The sequence below is a fragment of the Bison bison genome, unplaced genomic scaffold (genome assembly GCF_000754665.1).
Source record: "Bison bison bison isolate TAMUID 2011002044 unplaced genomic scaffold, Bison_UMD1.0 scf7180017864379, whole genome shotgun sequence".
NCBI lineage: Eukaryota > Metazoa > Chordata > Mammalia > Artiodactyla > Bovidae > Bison > Bison bison.
In genome coordinates this window covers 2,287,118-2,306,488 of record NW_011494951.1, presented here as the reverse complement: position 1 = coordinate 2,306,488, position 19,371 = coordinate 2,287,118, and the positions used below count along the sequence as shown (strand labels likewise).

General features: G+C 39.0%; 1 protein-coding gene across 1 annotated transcript in view; it reads right to left on the bottom strand.

Annotated features, from left to right (window-relative positions):
* The window catches only part of KMT2C (lysine (K)-specific methyltransferase 2C), a 179,156-nt gene that overhangs the window by 97,790 nt on the left and 61,995 nt on the right, over positions 1-19,371 (bottom strand). The window contains exons 6-8 of the mRNA XM_010857354.1: positions 18,670-18,832; positions 11,422-11,593; positions 9,413-9,527 (exon numbers count right to left, since the gene is read on the bottom strand). Of these exons, the coding sequence (XP_010855656.1) occupies positions 9,413-9,527; positions 11,422-11,593; positions 18,670-18,832 (450 nt within the window). The remainder of the gene's footprint in view (positions 1-9,412; positions 9,528-11,421; positions 11,594-18,669; positions 18,833-19,371) is intronic.

The window sequence follows — 19,371 nt, the reverse complement described above, 5'->3', positions numbered from 1 at the left end:
CTTGGAAGAAAAGTTATGACCAACCTAGACAGCATATTAAAATGCAGAGACATTACTTTGCCAACAAAGGTCTGTCTAGTCAAGGCTATGGTTTTTCCAGTAGTCATGTATGGATGTGAGAGTTGGACCTAAATCCTAAAGGAAATAAATTCTGAATATTCACTGGAAGGACTGATGCTGAAGCTCCAATACTCTGGCTACCTGATGCGAAGAGCGAACTCACTGGAAAGGACCCTGATGCTGGGAAAGATTGAGGGCAGGAGGAGAAGGGGATGACAGAGGATGAGATGGTTGGCCAGCATCACCGACTCAATGGCCATGAGTTTGAGCAAGTTAGAGGAGATGGTGACGGACAGGGAAGCGTGGCGTGATGCAGTCCATGGGGTCACAAAGAGTAAGAGACGACTGAGCAACTGAACAACAACAAAGAAATGTCTAAAACCTATACAAGGAAAATTAGAAAGCATTCCTAGAAGACTTTAAACCAGGATTGAACAAATATAAAGACATACCGTGTTCTTAGGATGTCCTAACATCAAGATGTCACTATCAACATTACATTTAAAGTAACCCTGATAAAAATTTCAGTAAGATTTTTCATGGAGCCTAGAGTTCACATGCTTCCCAGGTGGCTCAGGGGTAAAGAATCTGCCTGCCAAAGCAGGAGATGTGGGTTCCATCCTTGGGTCTGGAAGATCCTCCGGAGGAGGAAATGGCAACCCACTCCCAGTATTCTTGCCCAGAAAAATCCCATGGACAGAGAAGCCTGGCAGGATACTATGAAAACTGGATTAGAGTCATACATAAAAAAATAATGCAGAAACTAGAAAAACATATGAACTCTCATATAACCTCAGTATAGGCAAAGGCTTTCTAATTTTAACTAAAAACTTCAGAAGCAACAGAAGACTGATAAATCTGACTACATAAAAATAAACTTTTACATGGCAAAAAAAAAAAACAAAAACAAAAAAACACCCCACAGGCAAAGTCAAAAGGCAAATAAACTGGAAGAAAATACTTGCATCATACAACACAGATAAGGGCCTTATATCCTGATCATATAAGGAACTCTTTATTGGGGTGGGGTAGGGGTCAAAATCTTCAAGAGTAACACACAAAACACAAGAAAAGACTACTCATAAAAAGGGGTGAAAATGACCCTTAAGCATAAAAAAACATGGCCAACTTCACTAGAGAGAAATGAAAATTAAACTACATTGAGGGAACATTTTTCACTCTTAAGACAGGCAAAAAATCAAAAGCCAGATAGGACACCCTATTGGCAAGAATGTAGAAAAGTTCTCTCACGCGTGAGTGGCGGCAGCAGGAACTGACGCAAGTCCCGTGAAAGGGAATTTGACAATACCAAACAAAATTACATGTGCATTTATCCCCCCACCCCAGCCAACAAACCCACTTCTAGGAATTTATTCTAGAGATTTGCTCCCATATGCACAAAGTTACTGACTACAGAATCATTCTAATGTAAAATACTAGGAACGACCTAAATACTGAAGCATAGGTCACAGGTTGGAAAACTGTTTCAAATATAAGGGGAAAAAAAGGAATGAGGAAGATTTCTATAAACTGAAATGAATTCCAGATAATAAGTAAAAAAAGTAACATGCCAAAGAGCACATATAACAATATGCTACCCTCAGTGTAGAAAAGGGAAACATGTTTGCTTATCGTTAAAAAAATACACACAGGAAGGATAAACCAAAAGTTTTTGAAACAATGTTAATATCCTATGTACTTTTAAAAACTAAATAAGCCAAGAATGAGAAATTAAAAACACTTCAGGAATAACAGGCAAAGCACAAGGATTCTCACTATGCGAGATACAAGAATGGATACGTAAGCATGAGGGGAGGCAAAGAACTCGGCGGGAGGGGTCAGAGTTGGGGTACTGGTTTAAATTCATCATTTATAAATAATGTCCACATGTGAGTACACACATACTTACGTGTGTACTTGTACACATGCACATGTGTAAGTGTGTGTGCAGGCATGTAGTTCCTGCCTCACTTGATGAGAGGACAAAGAAGCAAACACCCACAGAGCAGTGAGCAAAGCCAGGAGTCCATGTCCACTAAATGAACACAGCCTATTTACAGAAAGGAGGACTACCGAGTCCAGGGCAGGGAAGGTATAAGATGACTTTGGAATATCTTGCTATGCCCAAATACAATGAAGTGCTCAAATAAATGGGAAGACATCAAACAGAAACACAGGAGCCAGCTTGAAAAGACCACCAAAGGCAAAGATGGAACAATCTGAGCACAAAACAAATCAGGTACAGTAATAAATTATTGACAAGAACAAGAATTCATGAGTCAGTACTGACAAAATATAAATCATTTTAACATGTGAAAGAAGGGCGGATTCTGGATTACAACAGAATGCAGAGGTTGACAGGTAAACGTTTACTTAGAAAAGCATATTTTACAAAAACCAGGTTAAAACACTGCATCAGGCATTGGTTCCTATCATCTTGGAGAAAATTTTGAGGAGCAATAAGATATTTGCAAGGTCAAGTGTCTCCTCACATAACACTTTTTTAGATACAAGAGGGAAAAACAAGTGGAGAAACCTGCGCAGATGCTCACAACTCACATCGCCTGTGAGGGAGAAGGAAGCTCCAGGTGCATCCAGGGGAGGGCCTGCCAAGGGCACAGACTTGCTCAATCTTCTGGCCAAGAATGAGGAACCATATAATCGTGAGGATGTGTCAGACAAAGACAAAAGGAGCAAAGTTCCATTTGTGATTAAAACAAACAAACAAATAATCCAGGTATGTGAGGAAAAACTCTTACTATTCAACACTGTCAATATCAAACAGACAAAGGAGGGTTTAAGAAACTTTGCAGATTAAAGGAGTCTAAAGAAGCACTACAACTAAATGGAACACCTGACCCTAGACTAGATCCTGGAACCTACAGGGAAGAGGCACACGCTGTAAGGACATTAAATTGAGTGACAAGTTGAAATACGAAGGGTAGACTAGATGGATATAAATGTGCAGAGTGATAATAGTGCAGTGATTATGTAAGAATATCCTCATTATTAAGAAATACACATTTACATACTTAAGGGTAAAGGGAACATGGTGTAACTCACCCTTCAAATGGTTCAGGGGAAAAAAAAAATAATACACAAGGTGGAGTGGGCAGGGAGGAGGTAGAAAGGAAAAAGGGCATGATGACCTTACTGAAATCCCAACAACTAAAGAATCCAGGTAAACAGCATATGGGCATTATTTTTATTTTTCTTGCTTTTAAAGTTTGAAATTACTCCCAAATAAAGCCTTTTAAAATGCATCATATACCAGCACACTGGCATTCTCAAGAGAGAAACAGAGAAAAGAAAGCTGTTGGACAATGACTGGTATACAAGATCCTGAAAGGAGCATCTCTACCTCAGTTCAAACAGCCACACTAGACTGACACTCCAGGAAAGCACACCTAGCTGCCCCTGTACCTCCAACCTCCACCACAGTGTCTGAATTTGACTCAAACTATAAACTACAAACATATAAAAGACTATAAACATATGAAAGAATTCAACAGTGGAAGAAGAGTATCACTCTTCAAACTGCTCAGAGGATAAGTACTCCTATGAAAAACTCCAGGATAATTGAGCACTTATGTCAAGCAATATGCTGAGCACTTTACAATCATTTCACTAAATCCAACACCCCTGTGAGGGAAGGACTTTAGCTACAAAATGAAACTTGGCTTACAGAAGTCAAATAAATTGCCAAAGATCTTGTATTTACTAAGTGAAAAACCTGAGATTTGACTCCACTGCCTAATCTTTTTAATCACTTTATAATACCTCCATAGAACAGAAGAAAACACACTGCACTATCTACTCATATTCTCAGCAGTATTATAAATTCTGCCACGTGAAAAATAGCAGCAATTACTGAAAACAAATCAGTAAGAGGGCAGCACAAAAGGAAGCCAGAGAACAACCTCCAGAAATAAACTCCGAATTCTGGACACATTTTCCAAGATAATGAAAACCACAACAAAGAAAATAATGATTTAAAACAGGAAACAAAATTACCTACATGCTACTAAAGATTATTAAAGAGAAAGTAAAGAAGGTAAATGTGTTTTAAAAAAAGAAAGAAGGTGAATTTAATCAACACTTCTCTAGATCTCTCCATTGGACCTAAAAGGAGAATGACAAGGGTCAACACGGAAAGAAAAAGTTTCCAGAGTAAAAAGAAAAAAGTTGTAATGCAAAACTCTGCCAGACGAAATTCGTGTCATAGGTGGAAGGCAATAGTCTCTTTCAGGTTTGTAAGAGTCCAGAAAACTTAAGATTTTTTAAAAACAGAGGTGCATAACCATGTCTCCAAAAGACTAGTAATGAGATGACATTGTAAACTACAGAGAAGATTTTTTCCCCCTGCCAAGAAAAAGTGACATGGTCTACAGTTTGGGTTAATTTAAGACAGCAGGCAGAGAGAAAACTTCTGATTTCTTCCTTTTCAATGGGAAACATGAGCAGAAATTTTTAAAGTTTCATTTATAACTTAATATTCATAAAATACGATTCTGAATTGCAATCATTGCATGGAATAAAAAGAACTGAAAAACAGAAAGCTAAAAGAACAGACTTGTCTTGAATCAGCCAAGCATTTCAATTACATCCATTAATCTAAGTGCTTGACTATTAAACCCTTCAAAAGGTACAGTTAAAAGACACAGAAGGATCCAATATAACGATGTGAAAAGATCATATTCAGCTTGTAAACTAAAACCCCGCACGGCCATATTGTCAAGCAAAGCAAAATATCTGGTTCCCTCCTCCCAAAAAGGGGGCATACACAGAATACAGAGTAGTTTTACACTGATAAAAAGCAGATCATCATTAGCCTGACATACCTGCTTAATAACCAGCACAAAATAGTTTTTTAAAGGAAAAAAAAAAAGAGCAAAATGCAAGGAGAAATTGGTAGTGGTCAATCTAAGTACATCTGAATATGCTGTTGAATCAAACGGCCAAAAAACAGGGGGAAAGAGCTTCATTTAATTAATAAACACAAATACTACAAGTTTAAAACGTCACCATTGGAAGGCATCCAAATATACGTCATAAAGCTACACTAGCGAAACTGTCTGATTTAACACAATTAAAGCAGAATCTAATATGTTTAAGTACAACCTAAAAAAATCAATGTGCCTGAAGTTACCAGTACAAAAAATTTGAGTGCAGCCAAAGCTATAATCAAAGTTAAATTTATAGTCTAAAATATCTCTTCCTTAGGAAAGCGAAGGAAGCGATCACGAATTCAACTTCCTATTTCAGAAAAGTAAAAAGAAGAGCGGTGGTGGAGATTAAGGGTAAACATACAAACGCATCCGACGCAGATTTCTTTTTTCAACCCGGAACCGAACCAAACCAAACCATGGGACAACCCGCGGAAGCGCCCCATCCCGCAGCCAGGAAGCCACTGCTCCGAGGTTGCAGGAGCCCGAGCCGCCTCCGCCCCGGGATCGCCCTCCCAGGTGACCACACCTGAGAGCCGTTACCCGCGGGCTAGGCCCCGCCCTGCTACGCCCCACGCCCTAGGACCAGGTGCGCGCCGGCAGGTCCAGGTGCCGGCCCTCCCACGGGGTGGAGCGGGGCGCGGGGAGCGGCCCCCGGCACCTCTTCCTACCGCCCCACCCAGGCCCCATCCCCAGGAACCTACCAGCAGGATCGCCGCCCTTTCCAAGACTCTCCAAGGAAAGACCACCAACACCTACCGCACCACCGGCCAGCACCGCGTCCCCGCAGGCAGCTTCTGGAAGCAGCCCCAGGCTGGAGCCACCTCGGGGCCTGAAAGCCCCGCGCGGGGACGCCTCCTACAGGCAAACCGCGAGGCCTCGGCTTCCAACGACCTCCTCTATCTCCGCCCCGCCCCCTCAAGGCCCCGCCCGCCCCGCCCCTGAAGGCCACGCCCCTCCAGCCGGAAGGATGCGGACACCAGCAGGAACCCGAGCGCAAAATCAAGGGCAGAGGTGATAGAAGCGCGTTTCTGTGGCCTTAGGACTAGAGTGCGAGGGCGCAGGGAGACCGCAGGTGTATTCTTTGCGGTCTACATGTTTCCTGAGACCCTGACATTTTTCATGGAAATGCTAACTCTAAAAAATACAGGGAATTCCCTGGCGGTCAAGTGGTTGGGGTTCAATCCCTGGTCGGGAACGAAGGTCCCGCAAGATAATCAATTTTCTAAAAAAGTTAATATAAAATGTAACTGCTCTAATATAAAAGTTAATATAAATGTATACATTTAATATAAAATGTAACTGTAAATGTAACTGCTCAGACGTAAAGAATTCGCCTACAGTGCGAGAGATCCGGGTTCGATCCCTGGGTCGGGAAGATCTCCTGGAGAAGGGAATAGCTACCCACTCCAGTATTCTTGCCTGGGGAAACCCATGGGCAGAGGAGCCTAGCGGACTGTACAGTGCATGGAGGTTACAAAGGCTCGGACACGACTGAGCGACTAACACTTGCACTTTCAACTGCACTTAGCATTTGTATATTTGTTGTTAATGTTAGTCCCAAGTGCTCTCTAAGACGTGTGAAAGATGCAAGATTTTGCACAGTTAAGAATGAGGCTGTGGACCGCACAGGGAATCTGCTCGGGCAGCAGTGAGCAGCACCCGCGGAGCCAGGAGATTCTTCACACACATCGCCTGACAACAGGAACCGCAAACAGCACAGGGTAATTTATAAAGGGAAACGCCTGCGTTTTAGAAACAATTGAATTAATACCCCCGTTTACTACAGATTTCAACTGTGCCATTACAGTTCACTTCTGGACCAAAAAGGTTTCTTAAGTTTTTGAGTATCACTTTATTCATTACATCTGCCGTGCAAGGAATTGCTGGTTGGCACTTTTGAGGTCCAATTACTCTGAACACAGTAAACCCAGTCCTGGCTTTATCAAACTACTTTTATACAAATACTTATTATACAAAAGGCATTCTTTGTATGAACATTATGAAAGACAAAGAATGCCATTCTATTAAACCACATCTTGGCAATGTAGTTTAAAAAGCAAAATTATTTTAGATTAATATTTTCTAGGTTAAGCCAGTGTAATTACCATAGATCAAAGAACTTTATGCCTAGCTTCATGTCTACTCTGAAATTAAGACTACAATAATAATTAAAAAAAAAAAATTTCAGCCTGAGGGGGTATGTAGAGATGCCCAATGGATCTAGAAAGTCTTTAGTTCTCTAGGATCCAAATCCTAACATAGATGAAAATCAGATTAATATTCCTTAGAACTCCCCTGGTGGTCCAGTGGTTAAGCCTGTGCTCCCAATGTAGGTGGCATGGGTTCAATCCCTGGCGGGAGAACTAAGATCCCACAAGCCCAGCCCACAAGCCGCCCCCCTTCTTGCTCCGGGGAAAAAAAACAACTACTCTGTTCCTCAAGTTAGTATGATAGCACAGGGAGCATAATATATTGGATAAAGCATTAAAATGTAATACAAGAAACATGGATTTTAGTCTCTCTTCTACCTCTGCAAATTAGTAACTCAGGCAATTCACTTAATTGCTAGTCCCTCAGCAGTTCTAAATTTATTAGTTTACCCTATAGATTTCAAAGGAAGCAAATTAACTATTTTTATGACTGACTCATCCTAGAGAACATTCAAAAAGTCAAAGTAAATAATGTTTGTAAACATCTTCCTAACAGAAAATACAGTTTTATTCAGCTAGTTGGGAATTAAAGGTAAATCTGAGTTATTCTCATCTTCTACTTTCACTTTAAGAATGTGAATATTTTGGCTTCCATGAACAAATAAATCTCAATTTGTTGTTATCTGCTGCTGCTGCTGCTGAGTCGCTTCAGTCGTGTCCGACTCTGTGCGACCCCATAGACGGCAGCCCACCAGGCTCCCCCATCCCTGGGATTCTCCAGGCAAGAACACTGGAGTGAGTTGCCATTTCCTTCTCCAATGCATGAAAGTAAAAAGTGAAAGTGAAGTCGCTCAGTCATGTCCGACTCTTCGAGACCCCATGGACTGCAGCCTCCCAGGTTCCTCCATCCATGGGATTTTCCAGGCAAGAGTACTGGTGGTGTTACCTAGTACTATACTAACTGCCCAGTGGGTAGAGCTCTCAGCTAGCCTATAGCATTTAGAGATTCAGACAACAGAGCCTCCATAAGTTCCTCAGGAAGCTTACAGAAACTCAGAATGCAACACCTCAAGGTCATAAAGATGCAAAGGCAACAGAAGAGATGGAGCTGGGGAGAATCACTGACTGAAAGACTACCTAGAAAAAACTTTAAATACCTGAAAATACACCTTATTAAAAGCATCCTACCAAGCAGAAAGACTGGTATCATAAGTACTGAAAAAGAAGTGGGAAAATGTCTGCAGATCCTAACTCTCAAAACCTGAAAGAAACTTTACATCTAAAAACAACAGAGATCTAAATGAATAAGCACTTATTAAAACTACTATGGGGGAGGAACAATATACATATGCATATACAATGATTCCAAATATTTAATACAAGTTTATACATAAATACACACAAATATATATACATGTGAAATCACAATAAAATCATCTAAAAGTCAATCTAACCAAATATACTCTGCTTTATTTCTGGATTTTAAATTAACAGATTTAAAAAATATACCTATTTTAGTATCTGCATACAGGGATACTACCTACTTCAAAGAGTTTCGAAGATTAAAGGTGAATCATTCAGGAACAATTCCTTAGCCATGAAGTACCATATAGATATTTATGTTAGATGATAGGTTCATAAGCAGCACTTTTGAAAACAGCCTAAAACTGTAAAGAACCCAAATGTTCACCACTAGGTGACTCAATGAACAAATTCTGGTACTTCTGCTGCTGCTGCTGCTGCTAAGTCGCTTCTACTATTCAGCAATTAAAAGGAATCACTGCTGGTATGTGCAACATTGGGGGTGAACTTCAAAATAATTATGTTGGGTTTTAAAAAATGCCCACCCCCCAAAAAAAGAAAATGGTATATATTATATGACCCCACTTACATAAAATTCTAGAAAATGCAAACTAATCTATGGTGAGAGAAACCATACTGTCTGGAAAATCAGAGGGAGCAGTGCAGTGAACAGTGAGAACAGAGGAACTCCCAAGGGCACCTGGGAACTTTCAGGGGTTGTAAATTTGTTCGTTATCTTGAAGATGATGATGGTTTCATGAGTGTACATGTGTCTAATTAAATTACAGACTTTATATGTGTGCCGTTTGCTGTTTATCAATTATACATCAATTAAATTTTTTGTAAGTTGAATGAAATATACAGATTTGAATAGGTATCTGATTTGTCTGCTCTATATATTAAAAAAAAAACATACAGATGATATTTTTCTTAAAAAAATAAACAACTTACTTTGCATTTCCAGCCATTGGTTGGTACTGATTTCATAACTGGTTGAAGACAAAAAGTATGATACCCTTTGTCACACGTATCACACACTAGCATCTTGCTATCTTCTCCCGATTGTCTAAAAAATAAGATAGCATTAATGATGCCTTATCTTTAAACTTATGTTTGTGACATAAGTAATCATGAGAAGAATCTGTCCTGGGAACTGCCCAGTCCATAAATGCCCTCGGTGTCAGTTCTGCCTATGCCCAGATAATGACAGTGCAAACCCTCCAGAGGACGAGACAGACGTCTTCCAAAGGTCTCTAAAGGACTATCCTTACTGAACGCTCACCTATGGTGAACCTGCTTTGGTCATTTTAGGATTCCTGCAGAGAAGGAGGGGTTAAAGCAAGAAGAGTGATTTTGATCTTTATTTTTTAAACATCCCATACCCATCTTCTTTTGGGCAAGGAGTGGTAACCAATAGGTGATGCTGCATGGAAAGGAACAAATCCTGGCACGGTGAACTGGAAGAACAGTGTGATATAATACAGAGAGGATCAAATTTGGATCTGACCTACATTTGCGTTCAGACTTCTATTTTTCTAGCTGTGAGACTTCTGACTAACTCAGACTTGAGTCCTCTTGGCTTCAAGTACAAAATGTGAATGAAAATCAAAGATTACCACGAGAATTAAATGTAATTCTGGCTGAAGAGCTAAGAACATCCATTAAATAATAAATGCTAAATAAACAGATACAAGAATAATAATATTGTCATAATTATTAGGAATTGTAATTAAAAACCTAAAATCTTCCCCTGAACACTTTTTTACCCTGAAGATTGGGCCCTTGTCCTGTCCATAGTCTGTGCCTTGATTCTTGATTGTTCATCCCTATCAGAAACTAAGAATTTAATTCAAGAGGAGGGGAAAAGAAAAACTAGGGAATGCAAGAAGAGCTGAGAGAGGAACCGCTGAATAAAACCTGGGGATAAACAGAAGTAAAAAGGAAGATCGGTTAGTTGGCCTTCAGTAATTTCTTATTTAATTTAACAAATTCTACATGTACAATTGCACATTGTATCTCTTCAGCTATGTGGAAAGATCCTAGAGAATAGCGCTCTTTTCCTCACCTCTTATTCCTTCTCAAGAAGCTAGGCATAGGCTAGGTATCAACTAAGTGTTTACTGATATTTTCACGCGGTCTTGTTTATTCCACATAATTCTAAGATATTGATGCTTATTGTTGTCAAATTAAATTACAAATAAAACAGACTGAACGTGGCAATGGTGAGCATCATTTCTTATAAAAATTCTCCGCTTGTAAACAATTTGAAGACTGCTGTAGATGGAGGTAACATCCCCAAATTATCATGCTAATTAATTAGTAGCATGAAAAAAAAAAAAAAAATCACAGAAAAGACTGGAGCAATGATCAAAGGACGGAATAAAACAAACAAGAAAAGATAACCCCACTGCAAACATTTACATCCATACAACATTTTGTTTCAGGATTACAGTGAAGGTAACTGCCTTTCAGATAGATGGAAATTTCTTTTAAAACAGTAGATTTAGTACCAGTTGTTCCTCCTGGAATAGAAACTGAAACTTATCACCGATTCTTTGGCTCACTCTAATAACTACTTTCCATAGTGAATGGTTTATTTTCCTATTAAATTTCACCCCCAGTGTCCCTCAGGAAGAAGGGGGGGGGGGGGAAGCTGCTTTATTTTTCTAATGCTTACTTTTAATTGTTAAAATCATTCATTTAAAATTGTTGGCAAACTTAAACTGGCTTTTTAGGCAACCAGGAATTTAAACTGTTAAAATTATTTTTTGTTTAGACTTGTTTCAAAGTAATATAAGTTAATAAATATCTAGCAAGTTTTAAAGACATGATGAAGTCAGTGTGAACGAATACAGCTGCAGCATGAACAACCTTTACCATATTTACACAAACCTTTAGGACCTAATAATAGGGTCTGTCTTAAACTCAATACACACCTTTGAGTTGAAATTAAAACTTACTTGCAGTTCTGGCACACTTTGCACTCAGGACATTGCCAACCTGCCCGTTTTAATGGAGTAACCGCTATATCCAGGCACATTCCATGATAGTGCTGACCACAAGTAGTACAAAAGAACTGATCTAAGAGGTCTCCCGGGCTGTCGCACACTGCACAGTTTGCATCTTCCTTTGCTATAATTAACAGTAAAACAACGAAATTGTTGTATAAGAATTTAATATTTCTCTGACTTTACAGTTTAAAAAAATCACTCGAAGGGAATTTTCATGGTAAATCTTTCAGACACGTGAAATTATCCACATTGAACTGATATCCAATCAGAATAAGGTCTCAATAAAAACATTATACTATCTTTAATCTAATTTTAGTCACATTAAATTTAATCATATAGTTTTGCAATTATTTGTGCCTACATCTACCTGAGACCATATGCAGTTCTTATTTTATTTTATATCCCTAATACCAATGATAATCCTGGGCACCTAGTTAATGTTCAATATATACTTGCCGAAAAGAATCAAAAAGGAAAATATGAACTGAGAGACGCGTTGCAGTGCAAAAACAAACATTTTTATCTGGATATTATACATAAGGTTTTGAAATTAACTAAAGAGACAAAATTAAGAAATGCTATTATCAAGTAGATTAAGATGCTTCTTAAGCATAAACAGACTAATTTTTATTCAAATCAAATAAGGGTTTTTAAATACTGGAAAATATCATATGAGGGAGAACATTAAAGATGGAAGCTACATATTCATACACAAATACAATACTTCATATACTAATTCTATATTGATGTATATTAACTACCAGTTGTAAAACAAAACATTAAAAATCCATAAAATTATCAACATCATCTATCACTAAATGTGGATTAAAAGGAATGGCACTTTTTAACACTTCTTGTACCATCTAAAATAAATTGCCTTGCCCAGCACAAAATTAAACTCATGCATATTACAATAGGAAAAGAATGTATTCTAAAATCATACCAATTTGGTGATATATATGAGTATGCCTGTAACTGCATTTAGTATGCTCTCAACTAAACGGTCTGATCAACTGATTGAGGACTGTTTTAAATCATATATAGGATTTTCTTCTCTTTTGCTTTCTGAAGAGCTGGTCAGTCCTCTCTGGCTTCAAGTCCTTCCTATGTGCCTTCCTTTCCCCCAGTCTAGAAACGGTTAATGATCTGTTCCTTTTCCTTATACCTGATGTTAGTTGGCAGCTGGTCTTGTGGGCTGTAGAAGTCTTTGGCTATACAGACCTCTTATTTACAGAGTCCTTATAGAATGGTTAAAAAGACCAAAATCTGCGGTGTGAGGGCAGCGCACAGACAGGCCCTGGGCTGCCTCGAGATGTAAGCTGGGCCTGGTAGCTGCTCACCCGCCACTCATCGGAAGCTCCCGTAACTTCTCGGGCCTTACCTTTCTTGCCGTGTCGCAGCACTGACAGCCAGCATTGCACTCACACTGAAGTGTCCTACCTTGAGTTCTAGGATAGCTGCTTTCTCCTGATAACTCCTGAGGCTTCCCATGCCTCCATCTCAAGCCCTGTGCTCCTTCTGTAGCTCCACAAGGCCTCCAAATGCTGGAGGCTCTCAGGAGTCCATTCTCGTCCTCCTTTCCGAATCCCCCATAGTTTTTTTCTTTGTAATCACATCAACTTCTACACCATAAAAACATCGTAATTCTCAGAACTCTTATCACTAGCCCCAAACTTCTATCTAACCCTCAAATGTTATTTTCAAATCTTTCCGGACTTCAATAGCCACGTGTTCTAAAAACACCCAATCTCTACACCTCTGGCATAAAACTTATTTTTAAAACCGAAACCTCTCCCTTCTTTCTCGACCTGCTGGGTAAAGCAGCATTAGTGTCACTACTGACCCTAAACTTGTCCCTAACCCAACATACTCAAATGGACACCAGTTCTTATACCCCTCTTCCATCTATCTGTACAGCTCAGTCCATCACACTCTGTCTTGGTATTAATAACTGCAGTTACCTGCTGAATGGAACGTTTGCCTAGGGTTCTGACCTTCTCCCTAATCAGCCACACATCCAGAGCAATTTTCTGCGACTGTTATGCCCTGCCTAAATTTAAACTTTATCAGTGCCTCCTTTCTCACCTTAAAAAAACCCACAAGTTTCTTGAGGTTTTGAGGCAAAAAAAAAAAGGAATGGGGGCCTTCTCTCCTTTTCCAACTAAATCTCAGAACACTCACTATTTCCTGGTTAGATCAAGCAGTTTGCTGTGCACAGAACACAACACAACAGACTGCTCAACCCTTGTGAGGTTGTACGCATCCTGTTTCTTCTGCCTGTAACCGTGTTCCTTTGCTGCACTGCAAGCCCGTTCCAAGGAGGCCTTTAAAACTCTTGCTCAGACATAAACCCTGACGATGTAACGTTACCACACCTAAATGCCCATTTGGTTGTTGACTATTTCTTTCCCTGTATGCTTAGAATAAATTATTATATAATCCAGTTAATTATATTTAAAAGAAAGCATTAAAAATGAAATTACACGTATTAATTCATTTTTATAGAAATGACAACAAAATAAATTATTTCTCTTAATACTAAAAGAGAGTGTCATATTTAACTCATTCAAGTACATTTAAAAACTAACCTTTGATTTTTCTTACCCTCAGAATGTACAGAAATTGTGGCAAATACTGGACTCTATCAGATACTCAGTTCATCCTGTGAAACTTCTAGAGTTTGCTACTCTGCAACTTCAACCTGCCTGGGAGCTACCAGTCACATGTAGCTAACTGGGTGATGGAAACGTGATTAGTCCAAACTGACATGTGCTTTACATAAAACACACTCTGAATTCCAAAGATTTAACAGGAAAAAATATTACTGTGAATAGCTCAAAATTTTATTGATTACAAGTTGACATATTAACATTTTGGATACACTGGATTAAATATGTATTGTTAAGATTAATTTCAGATAAAAAATAACTATTGGAAAAATTAAAATTACATATATTGCTCACATTATATTTCTATTGCACAGCCCTGTTTTATGTAGCAAAGCTCATTCTGTAACAAGATAATTCTGTGCATCACTGTGGCAGGATTACTTTTTATCCTATGACATTTCCCACCAATTCCTTGATGACAATAGTCATGTTGCTTGATTAGTATGCCTCATATAATAAATGGAGCCAAAAAAAAAAAATTTCCACGATTATATTCAGCATAAAAGAATCAGCATAAAAGATCTATTAAGCATTATATAAAAATAATAGAAAAAAGTTGGTTCCAACCACTTGTTCAACCTGTGAGAACATACAGAAATCTGTAGAAATATTAAAACGGCCTTTTGAAGGTCATGCATAAGAAAATATTACTGGGTAGTGTGTCATGTCAGACATAAGTATATGTACTTATACATATATGTATGTCTGAAAGTCACAGAAGCATTAAGTTTGAAGCAATAATCAAATGACTAAGTGAACATTTTCTTTAAGCAGTTGGGAAAGCAAAATAGACGGAGTAGACTACAGCTAAAGACAATTTAAGGAAGGGCAGGAGTAAAATCCAGGTCAATCTCTCTTCAAAGATGTTGATGCCCACTGGAAGGGCAAGGAAGGCAAAGAATATCCAAGTACGCACAAAAGTAGAATGGTCAAAAGTAGAAGGAGAAGTGCCAGCACAGGCACGGCATGAAGGAGCTAAATGACGTAGGGGGAGCAAGAGAGGAGGGGGAGCAACAGGACAAGCTTTAGACACGTCACTGAGAAGAAATGGAGGAAAGACAAAAAAAAGGGAGCCTAAATTACATAGGGGCTTATCATGGGTCTCTAAACATGGTCAGATTGGAAGGGGAGACCACTGCTTAAGAGAGCCTAGATAGCACACAGGAAGAAAGAGCAACAGAAGTGAAAGTATCATCAGACAGTCGATTTAAAAAGGACTAAACCAGCACAGCTTTCTTACTTCCATCGACGTTACAACTTCTATGATCTAGGTTTTCATCACTGGTAGGACACTGCAGGGTGATTTGCCTATCAGTATGGAATCTCCAGAAAGAAAAAGCAAACCATGGATGTTGTCCAGAGAGGGTGGCCCACACAGCAGGCAGGTAGGGAAGAAAGAAAGGTCACTGGGCTGACAGATTTAAGGGAACAGAAAAGCTGCAGGACTTGGTGTCAAGAGAGACACAGCTAATAACATATTAGCTAGGGAGTTAAAATGAAGTAGAAGAAGCTACAGCTGAGTAAACACACTGGGGGAGGCCAAGTGGCTTGAGGTGCATCGTTCCCAGGTTCAGACCCTGCAAAAGACTTCTCACGGCAGACAGGATACATCCAAACGCCTTCCCTTGTTCACAAGGCCTGCGTCCAGCTGCATGTGCTCTGCACCATGCACCTGGCAGACACCGAGCTCCAGCACAGTGACTCCTGCCTCCTCCACTATCAGCCAAGCTCATGCCACATGGCCTGCAGAGTAGCTGTTTGCTCTACCTGGAAAATTCTCTCCTCTGATCTGGCACGGCTGGCTCTCTGCCATTTAGGCTTCCCTGAGGGGCAGAATACTACCTGGGAAGAACATGTGGTGTGTCTCCTAAATGGATATTTAATGTAAAATTTTCAGGCTAGGCTAGTGGACACTGGCGTCAGCGTGAAAGTAAGGTGACAGTCCTGACCAGCATGTCTCCAAGACGCAGCACCCAAAATTATTTTCTGATGAAAGGCTCAGTCCTGCTCACAGATGCTCTCTTTGCTGCGATTTTTTGAGGTCCATGTTTTTTTTTAGATTTCTCAACTTTCATAAAAAAGATATCATACTACTAACTCAGTTCACTACCACTGCACACGGCTCTGAGCTTAGCCAGCAGGACCAAGTATCACACTTGGTGCAAACCCATAACTGGAGCCTTAGATAAGAGCTGAAAGAACTACCTTTTAGTACAGTAATTCATATATGTATACATGTATATGGTACAAGGCTATATGATTTTCACTGACTGTCATTTAAGCATTAATAATAACACTGTCATGTAAGATATCCCCACCTCTAAAACATAAAAAGTGCTTCATGCTGTGACGGACAACTAGGACAACTGAAAATACAAATGAAAGATTTTATAAGACTATTACCTCATCTGCATATTTCTGCAAAAGTCTATTGGCAATTCTTTACATCCGTGCATTAAAACAGAGAGTCAAAAAGCTGTGTCTTTAGGCTGCATTGTTTAAGATCCCCAAGGAATAGAATTTGCTCAGCTGGGCTTTGGTTCTACACCACTGACTTATATTGAGGGCTGTTACAAGAAACTGCCCTGTGGGATCTACTTAAGCTACTGTGAGACAAATTTCCACTGCCCTGTAGCATGTACACACGGTCTCAGTGAATTCTTATTACTACAAATCAGGCAACCGCTCAAGCGCCCTTCTTCACGCTGACTGCTGGGGCGTTCTGCAGCCCGCGGGCGTGCTCAGGCGTAGGGAGGGCACTTCCTCTGGGAGTCGACCTCACCGTGACCTTCCCATCGGTCCTCTCCCTCTTCTTACCATTGGCCAAATTCTCTTCTTACCTTGAGTCTCTGTAAGTCTACTCTGGGACAGGGGAAGGCACCAACAATTTCAGTGTATCTTTTTAGCTTTATGTTGGCAGCAGGAACTTTGCATGGTAACTGACAGTAAATTATCTCACCTCAGTTCTTACATTTCATTATTTTACAAAACCTTTTATGATCCCTAACATATAAATGTATATAAATCATGTATGTTATGTGAACATAGTCTGCAAGAGAAAGTAGTACTGTCAATAAGTAACAGAATTTCTTGTGTTGGAACCATAGTCATAGAAAAGTTTGCATGTTGTTTAGTGAAGTCTAAATCACGATGATGTACAAAAGGCTAAATAAAAATTCTCAAACACACCCACAATTGTTTTATTCAATTGGAAAAGCATGTTGGTAACACTTTAACACCCAGAATATAATCAACTCTGATGACTGGCATCACAGTCTGTGCACTTAGTGAAGTAATTCACTTCCTGAGGTCTTAAAATAAACAACACCCGTAATAGTAGCTGTGCATGAATGTTCTTTTTCTCCCAGATGAAACAGTGTATAATCCAAAACATGTTTAAAACTTTAAATTCCTTATTAGCTTAAATACAATCTGACATTTCAGTCTGCCTTCCCTATAATTTATGTCTTTACGGGATTAAGGGCAATATGATTATACATGTAGACACAAAATAACTAAAGATAAAATTAGGGTACTGAACAAAGAAAAAATAATAATTATGAAGACTGTGTCTGAGATTAGTTTAAGCCTGAGGTAGCTGTATTTATGTTTCACAAAGCTGGAAAAGATAGGGAAAAAGCCTTTATCAACATTCTAAGAAACAGGTAAAACCTAACAGATAACTAAGAGATGACATTAAAAAAAAAAAAAAAAGACTGAATTACAGAAATTTCACAAGCAGACTGGAAATTCAATTTACTAGGGGGAAGAAAGAACCCAAAACATGCATACTCATTGGAAATCCATATACTAAGAAACAAGTAAGATCTCTATTTAATGAAAGGCATAGGAAAAGAGCTATAATTTTCTGTATAACATAAATTTAAAACACTTAAACCTTTTCACCTAATTATAAAATACTGTTTGGAAAAGAAAGGGAAAAAAAGACAACTGAGGATAATAGATAACCATAACCAAGACAGATGAATCAAGAAGAAGCACTAACAGAATATCAGGACCGTACATTTTCCAAGATTCTCCAAAGTGTTTTGGTGATCCTATCAACATATATCCTGAAATAACACCTGAGTGAACCATCTTCCAAATTTCCAACTAGGGAGTTTTTGTTTTCTTTTTTAGTGTAAAAGACATTGAGTTAAAGACATTTTAATTTTTTAAATGACCTATTAATACTTTATAGTACATATTAAAATACCATATACTCAGCAAATCTATTTGCATACAGTAGTTAGATTCTTAAAATAAGAATAAAAAAAAACAAAACATGCAAACTATCTTTGAATTTTCAAGCAAATAACTTTTTGGATATACCATTGACGATACTGTTGATAACAGATTTCTCCCCCGGCTCCTCACTCCCCCAAGGATCTCTTCTGAAGACCTCTTTCAGTATTATATGATACTACCTTTTACCACAAGCAGAGTAACACTTAGGGAACTTACAACATCTGTTATTTTAAGTAACTACATCGGTAAGTGTTTTTAGATGTATCTGTAGTAAACTTACATCTCTCAGGAGCTTGGTCAATGTGTTCTGGACAAAGAAGGAAGAAGTGACTGAGATCCTGAAAGGCGCCGGCTCCAGCAGCACAAGGATAATGGTACATCTGGGTGCATTTCTCTTCACAGCATTTGATAGTGGCTCCAAGGTGCTTACAAAATGCACATCGCTGGAGGGAGCAAAGCATAAAGAAACTTCCTTATAACACCTGGAAAAGCAACATTCAAATGTGGGGCAAGGAAGGTTCTAAGAAATCCCTGTACATTACTAGTGAAACACTTTGAAGCCTGCAAAATACTAAATAAAGAATCAGTGAAAACGGTAAAATCTAAGGTCTCCATTCAGTGCTTGGTTTAATATATGTTAATCCTTCCATCAAGTTTAGAAAGTTAGCATTTCACTTTTTTTTCTACTGACTCTGTCAAAAACATACAACTACCATTCTTTAAAAAATTAATAATATGGTTAAAAGGGCAGTTTTCTAGTTGAGGGTTGTTGTTTTCAACAGGTGATTAAACCCCATCAATAAGCAGATAAAACAGAGAAAAACTAGTTACAAAATCTTACTGTTTTCACCCTGCCTAAAAATCAATATGGGGTTTCTCAGGTAGCACGAGCAGTGAAGAATCCCTGCCAGTGTAGAAGACGTAAGAGTCACAGGCTCGACCCGTGGTTTGGGAAGATCCCCTTGAGAAAGAAATGGCAACC